The sequence below is a fragment of the Phycodurus eques genome, chromosome 3 (genome assembly GCF_024500275.1).
Source record: "Phycodurus eques isolate BA_2022a chromosome 3, UOR_Pequ_1.1, whole genome shotgun sequence".
Lineage (NCBI taxonomy): Eukaryota > Metazoa > Chordata > Actinopteri > Syngnathiformes > Syngnathidae > Phycodurus > Phycodurus eques.
Genome location: NC_084527.1, coordinates 1,352,565 through 1,367,341, shown reverse-complemented (window position 1 = coordinate 1,367,341; position 14,777 = coordinate 1,352,565). Strand labels below are relative to the sequence as shown.

The 14,777-nt window shown below is 40.2% G+C and overlaps 1 protein-coding gene across 3 annotated transcripts in view; it reads left to right on the top strand.

Annotated features, from left to right (window-relative positions):
• The window catches only part of ncor2 (nuclear receptor corepressor 2), an 87,445-nt gene that overhangs the window by 16,048 nt on the left and 56,620 nt on the right, over positions 1-14,777 (top strand). For all 3 annotated transcript variants that reach the window (XM_061671343.1, XM_061671344.1, XM_061671342.1), the window contains exons 2-5: positions 982-1,183; positions 1,756-1,871; positions 10,328-10,505; positions 11,671-11,853. In XM_061671343.1, the coding sequence (XP_061527327.1) occupies positions 1,079-1,183; positions 1,756-1,871; positions 10,328-10,505; positions 11,671-11,853 (582 nt within the window). In that variant the 5' untranslated portion in view covers positions 982-1,078. The remainder of the gene's footprint in view (positions 1-981; positions 1,184-1,755; positions 1,872-10,327; positions 10,506-11,670; positions 11,854-14,777) is intronic.

Here is a 14,777-nt window from a genome sequence, read left to right as displayed (position 1 = left end):
TGATTACGATTCAGTGACTGGGTTAGTTTGTTCAGCTATAATTCAAGTTAATGTAAAAAAGGTTTTTGGTAACAAACAAAATGCTTGCAATATCTCAATGGTATTATTGCATACAAGAATTTTAAATTTTGGTACAGAGCTTAGCAAGAATTCTGGAAGTTGATGCACACAACTTGCTTTGGTGGGCCACATAAAATGATATGGGTGGCCGGATTTGGCCCCCAGGCCTCGAGTTTGACATTTTGAGCTAAACCATTAATCGATGATCAAAATAGTTTTTGATTCTGTTGTAATTGATTAGTTGCTGGTTAATCGCTTAATCTTGACAGCACAAGCACAATCTAAAGCTTCAAAATACAAGCTGGCGTCAAAATCAAATCTAAAGAAGCAAATGTTCTTCAAGGTGGGCGAGATTCTTCGTGGAGCACAAACTGTCTATCCACTACGCGGCCGCTGATCCCACGGTGCACTCGCAACTTGAGCATTGACGACATGAAACACATTTCTCTTTTCTCTTCTATTGCTGTCACATCTTAAGAAATCAATTCTAAACCTGAGCTGGAAATTCGTGTGACTCAACAATTGACTATTTATTTATTTTTGATTATTTATTTCAACATATTGGAGCTTGTGGGGGTTTGGTCAGCCAAGTGGAGTGTTTTTCTGTTTGCGGGCATGAGCGGTTTGTGTCGCAATGAGTGCTAGGCTTCTTTTTGATTATAGTTGTAAAGGATTAGTATTGCTATTAGTTATTCAAGTCCGACATAGTGTACTAGTTTGACATTAAATTGAGTTTAGTAAGCCACAGTAACACATCCTTATTTTATTTGTTGTACTCACCATAAGCAATTGTTTTTATTTTTCTCTTTAATCTTTAGTATTTGAATTTGTTTTAGCTACTGTATTTGAAATGTATTTTATTTGTATTCATAGTTGATATACATATTTTGCTCCAATATTTTTTGTGTTATTTCTCTCTAGTGTGCTGGCCAAAAGGAACAACCCATAATGCACATAAGACCCGTCTGCTTTGCACCCACACCTACTTCCTGTCTGTAGAGGAAGAGGCTGTGCCAGGATGTCCTCTCATCCCCAGTCTGTGCCACCGGGCCGGAGAACTATGGACACGCGACACCTGCCGAACCCTGCCACCTTACCGTTGCAGCTCCAGCGGGCACACACGGTAAGAGGCCCGGCACACAATGCACTGAATGGCAGCGCTTCTTTCTCATACCTCACTTTCCAAGCGAAAGCTAATAAAAGGACTTGTGGGTGTTGTGCGTCTGGTACTGCTTGCTTGATGGACATGTAGGAATCGTCATTACACCGACCCGTTGGAGAGGGCATGACCCACAGCGAATCTCACTTGCGGTTTTCTTTGGAAACATTCCCTCTCACAATGTTGCGCACACAGCTCGTTCCCCTCATTAGTTGTTTGAAGTTGACGTAGTCATTGTGGACGGGAATGTTTCTACTCACACCCCCTAATTATCAAGATTATGTCCTCGATATCAGGGGCCCAATAACCCAAAGTGTTTCTGTCTTTGGACTTTTACATTGGGGGAAGCTAAGGCGTTTCCCCACAAGGTTGCTTACACCTGTAGTTAATCCTTAACGCTTGTCTTCATATTTCAGATCAAATGTGTTCACAAGTAGTAAGGACTGGATATGGCAAACTATTCTGTATGTCTGGGTCATATACATGGTGAATAAATGTAATGTCTTGTTTTTCATTTGTTGCATTTCTTTCTCTAGGAAGTCGGAATGGTGGACTACCACTCCCATCATGCCCGCGACTACAGCTCGCACTTGGCTCAGCCCCATCGCCGTCGACCCTCCTTGCTCTCGGAGTTCCAACCGGGAAATGAGAGGTAAGGGTGCACATTTCAAATGCTGCCAGTCACTTGCCATGGCACTTTTACTTGCCAACCTAGGTATTTGTATATTTGCGTTTTCACAGATGTTTTTTTTCAACCTATTCTGTGTTATGTTTTTTTTAAATTTATGTTCGTATTAATAACTAATTACGTTAATCTATGTAAAGACACTGATCACGTTAACGATTTCTCACAATACATTTAAGCAATGATTAAACAAGGTAGGAAACGGGTAAATCGATACGCAACATTATTTCTATAAATCTCTGCAAGTGTTTACATTTGCAAATGATCACATCAACAACATTTCTAGGAAATCACAATGTTCCATCTCTGGTGAGCTCCTTTTACAACAGGCCTGTGGGCTATTAATGTGGTCATTGTGCAGGGAGGGGGCTCTGCTGGCATCATGTTGGTGTCCCGTGGTCTACAGTATTTGTGTACTTGAGAAGAACAGTTCATGAGGTTACCGTGGTGAAAATCTCCCGCTACATCAAACACAGCATCTGCGCCTGCAGTTGTGTGTTTATCTAAGGTGTCATGCAGTAGAGTCTTGTCAGCCCATGATGTAAACATCCAGTTTGGATTATTCTAAACTTTACCATCAGCTCGTCATTGGCAGTCGTGTCGAGCGGTATTTCTCCATCAAGTGAACTTCTGCTTACTCTGTTGTTAATGTAGACTCCGCCACGTTTGCGCTTACCTAACTAAGGCAGCTGTGCGGTCTCCACTGTAGACAGAGTGAATCTGTAGCTGGATGGCTGAGTCTGGCGTGTTGTTAGTTGTCCAGGTTACTGTGAGGGTCGGGTGGGGGTGGGGGGAAGCACAGCACTTCTTGATTCGGCTTTGAGATGTCATCCATATTGTTGTCAAAAGACCGGAATGTTGACTAGCAACAGGTTAGGTAGCGGTGGCCGTGTGGCTTTAGCCTTTATCGTAGTGGAGCAGATGGATTAAGCGTAAATCAATAAGTCATGCCTAGAGAGGGAGGTGCAAGGATGACAATAACAAGGCGACCGTTGTTGCCGTTTGTGTGACCCGAGTTGAATAAATGGAGTCTGCACGTGCGTGCGTGTCCGTTTTTGGCTGACAAAGAGACTTTCAACACACTACTGTACTGTTATTTGTAAGGGTACAATAATATTTAAAGATGTTTTTAAGCATTTGAAATGTTACAAGTCTTTTGGGATTGTAATTGTATATGTATGTTTGTGGTTGAAACTATTAATAAAGGCAATTATAGTCACTTTTAGGGAAGTGTCCTGCAGTCCACTGTGTTTGTCATTTTTTTGTCACTTATATTAGCACTGTGTGCAAACTGCACATAGCTTTTGTTCATTTACGTTTGTTCCCAACTAAATAGTTGCATACTAAATTGCAACTTGGTCAATTGTTGAGGAATATGAAGAATGATTTCCTCGTTGTCATTCGTGTGCAGGCTTAAGCTTCAGCACTTTATTGATTGGGGGCATACCGTGCTCAGTCAAGGCTGCAAAATGATGCCTCAGGGTAATCCTTATGTAATTGGCAAGCACAAGCATAGTTTCTGTCTTTTTAAATTGCTTGGAGGGGTAATGGAGCATGCAGAGTTTTGGCCATCTTTCTTGGCTACATTATGGAAGGCATGATCACAATACTTGATCAACAGGGACTCTGTTCTACTAAAGCTGTTTGTTGGTAGCTTGCAAATGTTTGCCCAGTCCCCAGTGTAGGATAACTTGGTCAGCAGTAGACTGAAAGAACCCTTTGGAATAGGTTTGGGCGATTTATCAATTTAATCGATATATCAGTTTTTTTCTAGTCGCATCGATATTGTTTCAAAAATAGATATTTTTTGCCCCTTAATGGGACTTTTCACACTGCACTTACTGTAGCGACACGAAGTGCGGCTTCTGCGAAGCCGTCCATTTCGTGTGTGCTGCAGGGGCGCAAGGACAGAACACCGTTCACATTAAAAGAAAACAAAAAAAAAATATATATATATATGTATATATATATATATATACATATATATATATATATATATATTTTTTTTTCATAATCTTGGATGTCCTTTAATCGGGGGTGTGCAAGATAATTTGGGTTGAAAACGCCTAAAAAGTCATTTTTTAAGATCGTCTTTTACACCTGGCAGTTGAGACGGCTGGATTTCTCATTGATATGCAACGTAAATAAGCTTTGCTCTGATTGGATCATTCATCTTCTCAATTTAAATATGAAAAACAGCTTCACTCTGATTGGCCGTTGGCAAATGGCGTTATCTCAGCAACTGGGCCAAATATTCATAGTGACCTGGCGTTGATTTCATTTGATGTGAGGGGGGCAGTATTCACCAAGCGTTGGATTCTTCGCCCACCACTTACAAGCCACAACACCACAGAGGAGGGGACGGGTCGCGTGGGTGAAGCAAAAGAGAAGAGGATTTTTGAGAAGCGGGTGCCATTCAATCACTAAAACATAACTGGCTCACTCCGCAGCATTCATTTTGGCCATTCAACATTATACATACCGTATAGTTAATTATTGTTGTAAAGCACCATGTATGATTTATATACTGTATTTGCATGGGTTGTGGCAGCTGCCCAGCAACCTGGCTGGCTGGCTCCAAACCCGGAAATGCACTTCCAGGAGTGTGGGAAAGCTCATTTTGTGTTGTTTTTCATTTTCTCCAAAAATACATTGAAGCCATTTATTCCTCAGCTCCTCTTGAGTTTGGCAGGTGATGCAAAGTTTAAACTTTGCGCAAGACACAGCTATGTTGCCACTCAGCAGTTTTTCTCAGATGTTTACGTGTAGTAACCACAAAATGGGCAGGTACTTAAATACTAATTGGTGTAACTCACCGTCGGCCATTTCAAATCCTGTCGTTTGCAAGCAGTTTTGGTCTTCAAAGGCTATTGCATTCATTCGACAAACCGCATAGATGTCAAACTCAAACCAGGTTACAGACTAATTTTGAACTATGTTATGCACAAAACAGTATTAAAAAAGATTTTGCTGGAAGGCACCTTTAATTATCTGGTTTAATAACTTTTACATTCATCATGATGATATGTTGTGATATCTGCCTTCCACAGAAACATACAAAACACATTCCAAAATGTAGTATTTTTTAAACAAGGCTTCCCAAACTAAATTTCATTCATTTAACATGAGCAACATTTCATAGTCAAACATCTGTATGTGAATCGGTGTTGAAATGTGCTGCTGTAGGTGTGAGAAGGGGCACACCTGCGGCCGTAATATGAACATAAAGGTTTTATGGTCTGGGTTTATTGACAGTGTGTGTGTGTGTGTGTGTGTGTGTGTGTGTGTGTGTATATATATATATATATATATATATATATATATAAAATATAATTTTTTGTTTTTTTATATACATCTCTGTTTGTGGCTCTTCTCTGCACACACTTTCATTCATCCTGAGTGTAGCCTCTTCGTAAGCAGCCCCAGTGCCTTGTCCAGCTGTAGAGCTGTATCCTTTTGGAGTGGCAAAGACACACAAACGTTGTCATGCTTTCACAGTAACGGGCTACAGTATCAGTACACAGAATCTCTAGTCTTGCCGTCATCGGTCGGAGGCACAGCAGCGAGAATCTAATGGAGCTGGTTGTAACGTTAGGTGTTGGTGTTTGTGTTGTTTTGCCCTCTCTCCTCCCCCAGTCGTTCTCTCATCCTCCAGACAAATCCTCCCCAGGGATCAGATTATTCTGCACGCTCACGAGAGCAGGAAAGAAAATAGGGACAGAGCGATGGGGGAGGGGGGTGGGGAGGGCGGTCTTGAGCTTGATGTGATTATGTAAGTGCCAGCCATCTATAAAGATGAAAAAGAATGTGCGTGAATGTGGGGAAGGGAGGGGGGTACCATCTGGTTATGTGGCTATGAATCTTGTGAGCATTTTTTTAAGCAAGCTAAGCCTTGATAAACATCCTTAAAAAATTTTCCTTTCTCAGTGTGTGCCCAGTCTTGCACATCACATAATTCCCATAACCTCTACATTTCCAGTAGCAATTTTTGTAGTCTTGGCAGAGATTAGTCTTGATTACACCACCCCACTCGCACCCAACTAGACGGAGAGGATCCATGCTCCTCGGTATGTACACAAACCACACACAAGGCCATTGTGGGCCGAGACAATCAATTATGGTTGTGCTTTCCCCTCTGCTCTTCAAAAGCCACTTCCTTTTTGACACTGGCAGTAAAGTTACTGACGTTTTGGCATCAGACGACAGAGCAGATTTGAGATAATCTTCTCTTGCGAATGGAAGTAAATATACTTTACTGATGTACTTAGCACCTGTTGGGTAACTTTCCGTTAGAGTCATCACTAACACTGAAATTATTCGCATTGACATTTTTTATTTTTTGTCTTGTCAATTGCCCACTTTTTGTTTAATTTTCTTTGAAGTTGTGAGTGTACTAACTGAACACATGGTCCCTAAATTGCACCATTTCTAGGACAAACTCCTGACTCCTTGATAATCTGATGATCAGCCTTTATAGTGTAAATCATCTGACTCAGTTTGAGTCAGTGTGGAGAAATGCTGCTTGCTTGCTGGGACTTTAAAACCATTTCAAACAGCAATTGTCTTCATAGAGTGACCGTCAGTACTGTGCTTTTTCAGCAACACAAAATGTGTAATAAAATACCACCTTTTTTCAAGTATATGGCACATTTATAGTTTATAGGTCAGTGTTAATATCGAAGTTGCAGAACAATGTCATCAACATGAAAGAAGAACTTAAATATGAGTGTAGTTGAAGCCACATTAAATGAGCAACTTAGAGCAGACGTGACATGCCAAATAGCCACCTAAATATAAACCAACACACCATTCTCAGTACACTTCTTTAGAGACTCTTAACTGATGGATAGACAGACAGCCAATTGTGTGGGGGTCCATGAAGGCAAGTGTGTGTTTGCGCGAGCGAGCGAGCATAGTGTACAACAAACCTAAGATATTGTCCTCTTTAGAGAAACTCAAAGTAGTAACTGCATTTCCAGTTCAAGTATGCCAATCCCTAGTCAGCGTCCATTGTGTTTGCGCCGGTGGCTGCTGGGGTACACGTGAGTTGACGATGTGCGGAAAACTGGTTGATGTTGTAGTTAGTCGTTGTGTGCATTTTAGTTGTATGCATTTTAGTTATGGCTTCGTCTTTTGTATTAGTCATTAGTAAAACAAAGTTTGAAAATTGGTATTCACTTATGACATGCACCGTGACTGAATCAAGTGTCTCGGTTATTGACTTGCCTCATGTTCCCAAGCACTGTAGTTCGTTCATGATAAATATCTGTTGCCTGAGCATAAATAGCACATTATTATTCAAAAGCATATTAAGATCTGGTTCTCGCAATCAAAAAAGAGACATATCCAAAATTTCACTGAACGACGAGCCGCAATATCAACATAAACTCATCCATGTCAATACTAGAGATTAGGGCTGCCCCCCTCACCCTCTCCCACACACACACACACACACACACACACACACACACACACACTAATATTCCCATTATTTATTTATTTATTCCTACTAACATACATTTTATTGTCATTTATGAGGGATTGACTTTGTTCCTGAAACTGCATATGTTGGTACTGAGTGTATGGTATGAATTTGGTGTACAGAATTTGAGACACTAAAATGCTGAATGATAAACTCTCAATCGCAATTTTGTCAAAAACTCTAACTACCATTCAGCTAACTCATACATCATGTTATATGCACATTACACATCTAAAAGTGTCTTAAAAATTAACTTCCAGCAGCATTTAAAATGGCCTCTCCCTGACTTTTCAGATCCAGCCAAAGCAAGAACAAATGTCATTATTTTTATAGCATCATAAGACACTGTTCAAACTTTTACTGTTGCACCGCATCGTTCACTTCCTAAAAAGACAAAATAATGTTTCACTTTTCTAAAAAGAAAATATTTGTTATAAATCATTAAATAAGTACAACCCCAATTCCAATGAAGTTGGGGCATTGTATTAAACATAAATAAAAACAGAATACAATGATTAGCAAATCATGTTCCACCTGTATTTAATTGAATACACTACAAAGACAAGATATTTAATGTTCAAACTGATAAACTTTATTGTTTTTAAGAAATAATCATTAAGGATTTTATGGGTGCAACACGTTCCAAAAAAGCTGGGACATGGCCATGTTTACCACTGTGTTACATCACCTTTTCTTGAACGTTCAATAAACGTTTGGGAACTGAGGACACTAATTGTTGAAACTTCGTAGGTGGAATTCTTTCTCATTCTTGCTTGATATACAGCTTCATCTGTTCAACAGTCCGGGGTCTCCGTTGTCGTATTTTACGCTTCATAATGCGCCACACATTTTCGATGGGAGACAGGTCTGGACTGCAGGCAGGCCAGTCTAGTACCCGCACTCTTTTACTCCAAAGCCACGCTGTTGTAAAACGTGCGGAATGTGGTTTGGCATTGTCTTGCTGACATAAGCAGGGGCGTCCATGAAAAAGACGTCGCTTGGATGGCAGCATATGTTTCTCCAAAACCTGTATGTACCTTTCAGCATGAATGGTGCCTTCACAGATGTGTAAGTTACCCATGCCATTGGCACTAACACAGCCCCATACTATCACAGATGCTGACCTTTGAACTTTGCGTCCATAACAGTCCGGATGGTTCTTTTCCTCTTTGGCCCGGAGGACACGACGTCCACAATTTCACAAAACAATTTGAAATGTGGACTCGTCGGACCACAGAACACTTTTCCAATTTGCGTCAGTCCATCATAGATGAACTCGGGCAGAGAGAAGCAGGCGTTTCTGGGTGATAAATGGCTTTTGCTTTGCATAGTAGAGTTTTAAGTTGCACTTACAGATGTAGCGCTGAACTGTATTTACTGAGATTGGTTTTCTGAAGTGTTCCTGTGCCCATGCGGTGATATCCTTTACTCATTGATGTCGTTTTTTGATGAAGCGCCGCCTGAGGGATCGAAGGTCACGGGCATTCAATGTTGGTTTTCGGCCTTGCCGCTTACATGCGGTGATTTTTCAGATTCTCTGAACCTTTTGATGATATTATGGATCGTAGATGATGAAATACCTAAATTCCTTGCAATTGTACATTGAAGAACATTGTCCTTAAACCGTTGGACTATTTTCTCACGCCCTTGTTCCCAAAGAGGTGAACCTTGCCCCATCTTTGCTTGTGAATGACTGAGCAATTCAGGGAAGCTCCTTTTCTACCCAATCATGGCACCCACCTGTTCCCAATTGGCCTGTTAGCCTTTGGGATGTTCCAAACAGGTGTTTGATGAGCGTTCCTCAACTTTCTCACTCTTTTTTGCCACCTGTCCGAGCTTTTTTGGGATGTGTTGGAGCCATTAATGATTTGCTAAAAACAGTCAAGTTGATCAGTTTGAACATTAAATATATTGTCTTTGTGGTGTATTCAATTAAATATAGGTTGATCATGATTTGCAAATCATTGTATTCTGTTTTTGTTCATGTTTAACACAATGTCCCAACTTCATTGGAATTGGGGTTGTATTTTATTTCATTTATTACATTGTTTGGTTTGTTTCAGAATTCATTTCATTTATTGGATAATTTACTGCTAGTAGCTTGCAAGTTGTTGTCGGACTTTAAATGTAATTTTTACACATAAGATAAGCAGTTTCATGTTTTGCATTTTGTTCCCTTAACTGTACTGAATGTGACCCAAACCTTGACCCTAAAAGCAAGGTGTGTACCGAACTGACCTTTTTAGCATACCGTTACACCCTAAATGGCTAAATAGCTAAAAATAAGTTTTGTGTAAATTATGTTCTCGACCTTGCACGCATTGAATAATTAGGAAAAAAAATGTTTCCAATTATATATCCAAGATATTTTATATTGACCAATCACCTACGAATGTAATTTCACATGCCCAGGACCAGTCTTGTGACACAGTGAACCTCCACCTATTTGCGGTTTGCTAGTTGCAAATTGACATATTTGTATTTTCTCTGTGGAACTTAATCTCAGCTATTCATTGAAAAACTTACCTGCTCGTGTTTTTGTGGGCTTTTTCAATAGTGCACTAAGATTCCACCAGGCGCCAAAGTCCTAGCTAATAGGAAATTAGTAATTGGTGTCGAGGAAGTAAGTTGAAGTGATGCATTTCGACTTTGCTGCACGTGCACATTTAATATCAAATCATCATTAATCCATTTGTTTTTAAGGCTAATGTTGTAAAACCAGTTTAAAATTATAATAGTGTTTTGGATTGTAGTTTGTGGCATATTTACTGTTTCAACTACCAAAAAAAAAGGCAATTCTAAACATTTTAGGGGGTGCGTCAATTACTTTCTTCGCTATTGGCCAGAATAGCGAGGTTAACTGCATATGTACTTTGTCCTACCTCAGTGTACAGGTACTGTATTTTCATTTTTAATTTACACAATATTGTTGTTGTTGCAGAGGACAAGAGCAGCATATCCGCTACGAACACATCTACTTACCAGAGCCTAGCAGCCATTCTGAGTTGGAGTTCGGTGAGATCAAACGGCCTCGTTTGGAGATGGGACCAGATTCTCTGATGAGACCCTCATCACATCGGCCACAGTTGCCTCTTGGAGGACCTGAGGATCTCGCTAAGGTCAGTAGTCAGTTTACGTTTGAACCGCATCCCAATTTTAAATACTGTTTTCCAATTTCAAGTTAAAAAATCTATTTTGTGCATGAGGCAGTCCACATAGACTCACCTGATTGTAATTCCAAGATTTCCTTTATAGTATTCCTTTTCTCCTTCAAAACAACTGATGATAATAATAGAAATACCCTACCAGGAATCATAGAAAGAGATTCTGCTTATAGTGTTATTTGTAAACTGTAGTGGGTTCTAAGACTTAAGGAGCTGAGAAACATGAATTAATTAATAATAGACTACATGACGGTGGATGACCGGTTAGCCTCACAGTTCTGAGGTTGCGGGTTCAAATCTGGCCTTGCCTGTGTGGAGTTAGCTTGTTCTCCCCGTCCCTGCGTGGGTTTTCTCCAGGTACTCTGGTTTCCTCCCACATCCCAAAAACATGCACGCTAGGTTAATTGAAGACTCTAAATTGCCCGTAGGTGTGAATGTGAGTGCGAATGGTTGTTTTGTTTCTATGTGCCCTGTGATTGGCTGGCGACCAGTTCAGGGTGCACACCACCTCTTGCCCAAAGATAGCTGGGATAGGCTCCAGCACACCCGCGACCCTCGTGAGGAGAAGCGGTACGGAAAATGGATGGGTAGACAACATGACCTAGATTGCAAAAGGCAGCAGATCAAAACATCCCACGTCCACTGTACTGTAGAACTGCTAATTCTGACATTAGTTTCAAAGTTACCCAGAGAGTCTGAACTTGAATCACAAGTACCAACAAATATGATCAAAATGTATTTTGAGTTTCCGCTAATTACTCTGAGCAATGGCGGGTGTAGAGTCGTTACATAAATCCTGTCAAATCCATTCTCTTCTTAAAGTGCACCAAATGATGTTGGAATAGTGGGGCAAGTGCAACACAGGTAAGACAAGAGTAGAGAAAATATAGCAAACGATTTGACACAGTCTACATGTAGTGGGAAAGAATTAAGTTACGGCGTATTACCAACATTCTGTTACTCACCTAACTAACATATTACACAATTTATCATCCACAGGGAATAAGCACAGAAGAAAGCAAAACTCATTTGATGGCAAACGCCAACATGCTGGACCCTTTTCCCTTTCTTCCCCTTCCCTTTTTTTTACATTTTCACACGTGACCTGCTCCTCTTATAGGATCGTGGAAGTGCCATGGGGAAGCTTGAGCCAATCTCCCCTGTGAGCCCTGTACACATGGACCCTGATTTGGATCTGGTGCCAGCCCGCTTTTCCAAGGAAGAACTGATTCAGAACATGGACCGTGTCGACAGGGAGATCACGATGGTGGAACAGCAGATCTGCAAGCTTCGCAAAAAACAGGTTTGCACATTTCATTGTTCACTTAGTGTCAGGAGAACTGTGACTTGGTCTCGTTTTAGGATTCTTATATTAGTCATACAGTATATAACATTATTTAGAGTGGAGCTATCTCAGGTTGCATTTTTCCTGTAAGGCGGTCACTACTGTACAACAAACAATAATGATAGAACTTTGGTTTTGTGGCCGGATGATTGAAGATTCTGGATGAAATGACACATTTCGGGACTGGTGAAAGAGATGTTACCTTTTTTAAAGCTATATTCCACAACTAATTTTTGTGAGGGGGAAAAAAAAAAAAGTACTTTTCACCTAAGCCACCTCAAGAGTTGATGACAGAATGCTGATTAAGCCTATCAGATTCTGACACATCTTGCTATATTTTTCAATATTTATTTTTGTTATATTTAGTGACTATCCCAATACATTCCCATGCCGGGTCACTTGGTGGCACTCTAAAATGACGTATTTTACCTACGAACGGGCAGGCCCATATATGGACGGTGAGCAGGTCGACTGAGCCAAAGAGAAAGGAGAAAGCATGCAGGATTGAAAAGGAGTAGGACAGGAATTTAGCCACGTCATATCCAAGCGATGAAGCCTTTGTTGCACTGCCGAATTACATCATTAGGGGGCGCCAAAAATCGCAGATTATAAAATAAAGCCCTGATCAGCTCAGGGGCTCACATCTCTTCCTTGTTTGCATTCTTGCAAATACAATTTTAACAGCACTAAAATCATTCTTGATTTCAATGTGAAATGTGTAATGATTTAGTCAAATTATAAATATTTGACTTTTATTTGGCATGGCTATATACTCTTCATAAACTTTCCAGGGTTGTTATTTCTGTAGTCAAGCTTTGTTGCCGGTTTATGCGGAAAATGCCACGTCTATTCAGTCTTCCGTACATCTGCCTTCCTTGCTGCTTCTGTCTTTACTTTTTCTTTAAGAGAAAAGTAGGTTAAAAATGCACACGGCTATAAATAACCGTTTCCCCAGGGAGGAGTTGGATTATGGCAAAGGTTTTGGGACTGCTCAAGCACTCACATCCCTCCCAGTCTGTCTTCCTTTTGGCTACCTGCCATGTTTAGTAGAGAAACAGTATGGTTGGCTTGGGCATGCCAACATTAGTGCACTGGGTTCTCTTTTACACCTGATACAAAGCACAGTGCACTTTGTGTCTCTATTTTCTCAGTCCCCATGTTGAGCAGCACATTGCGCTTACGTGTGTTTTACGTAAATATTCAATCATAGTATTTAAAGTTGGGAGCATTTAGGCCTCCCTCCTGTTTACCTTTCTGAAGTGTGGATAGACAAATTCTATTTTTCTCATTTTTTTAATAAAACTTTATTACAGCAGAATCAAAGGTTTGAAACCATTTAAATGTGGGGTTAAATGGAATTATTGAAAATAAATAATTTATTTGAAATAAGGTTTTCATTTTTATTGTGGCTATTCTTCCCAGTAGTGATATAGGCAAGTTATTCCAGCGTCTTGAAATCAGATTTTTTTCCAGAAGTGGTGTGTAATTTAAATTGGTTAGCTCTGTGATTTTTGGCGAAATATTAATACCTAAATACGTAATGTTTCCTGCAGGAATAGGGTAATCTGGGATTTGATCTGCAGGAGTCCATGAGATTGCTATTACTGGGAGTATTGTTGATTTTGTCCAGTTGATAGCGTAGTCTGATATTTGTGAAAACGTTTTAATGAGAATTGAAGACTGCCTGAAGAGAATACTTGGGTTCCTGTAAGAAAAGAAGGATATCATCCGCATACAGATTGATTTTGTGTTCTGTCTCGAGGAAGCACATACCTTTTTAATATTTGCATTCTGACGTACAGCGGCAGCAAGAGGTTCGATGAATATTGCAAATAGCATTGGTGAGAGTGGACATCCTTGTCTGGTTCCTCTTTGTAATGGAAAACTTTGTTAAAGTAATCCTATTTGTGGTGACTGTCGCTTTCGGCAAATTGTATAATGTTGCTATCCAATGTATAAATGAATCTCCAAAGCCAAATTTGCGAAGTACTGCAAACAGGAAAGCCCAGTTAACTTTATCGAAAGCTTTCTCTGCGTCAAGTGACATGATGATGGCGTTAAGATTTTTCGCTGTGACATGATTATTCAATTTAACAGACGTCTGACATTATTTGTGGAACTTCTACCTTTAATGAAGCCTGTCTGGTCATAGTGGATTATCGACGGGAGTACCTTTTCAAGTCTCGCTGCAAGGACGTTGGAGATAATCTTGATATCTACATTGATCAGTGATGAGGGCCGATAATTAGCCGGGAGAGTGGAATCTTTACCTGACTTTAGTAATCACTTAATTAAAGCTGTGTTCATATGGCTACTAATTTGACCATTATTCGTTTATCTCTTTGACTGTTCTGAAAAAATACAGGCGCTAGTATTGGCTAGAAATGATTAATGAATTCAACGGGGATTCCGTCTGAGCCAGGCGCTCGTCCCAATTGCATATTTTTTAATGCATTATGTAATTCTGTGATGGTTAAAGGAACATCAAGGCTGTCTTTAATTTGTCTATTTAATTGAGGAAAGTTTAGATCCTTAATAAAAGTTTCAAGTTGTCTCGGCACAGCTGCACTATTTGCATATACTGGCCACTCATGCCAGAGTAGCATCTGCTCCATTTGCACACTGATTGAGGAGTATCTGTAACATTTGCACAACCAACATTGTCCCAGATGATCGCACTACTCGTCACTTTAAACCGCATACACTCCTTGAGGTCTCAGCGCCCTTTGCACAATGCTCATTGCACCGGACTATTGCAATATTAGTCATTCGAACTGCTCTAAGTGCTCGAGGACTCTGCATCTTTTTGCACAATTGTCCCAAAAAAATAAATTAATAAAAAAAAATGTACCGGCATTACCAGATAACTAGCAACCCTTTAC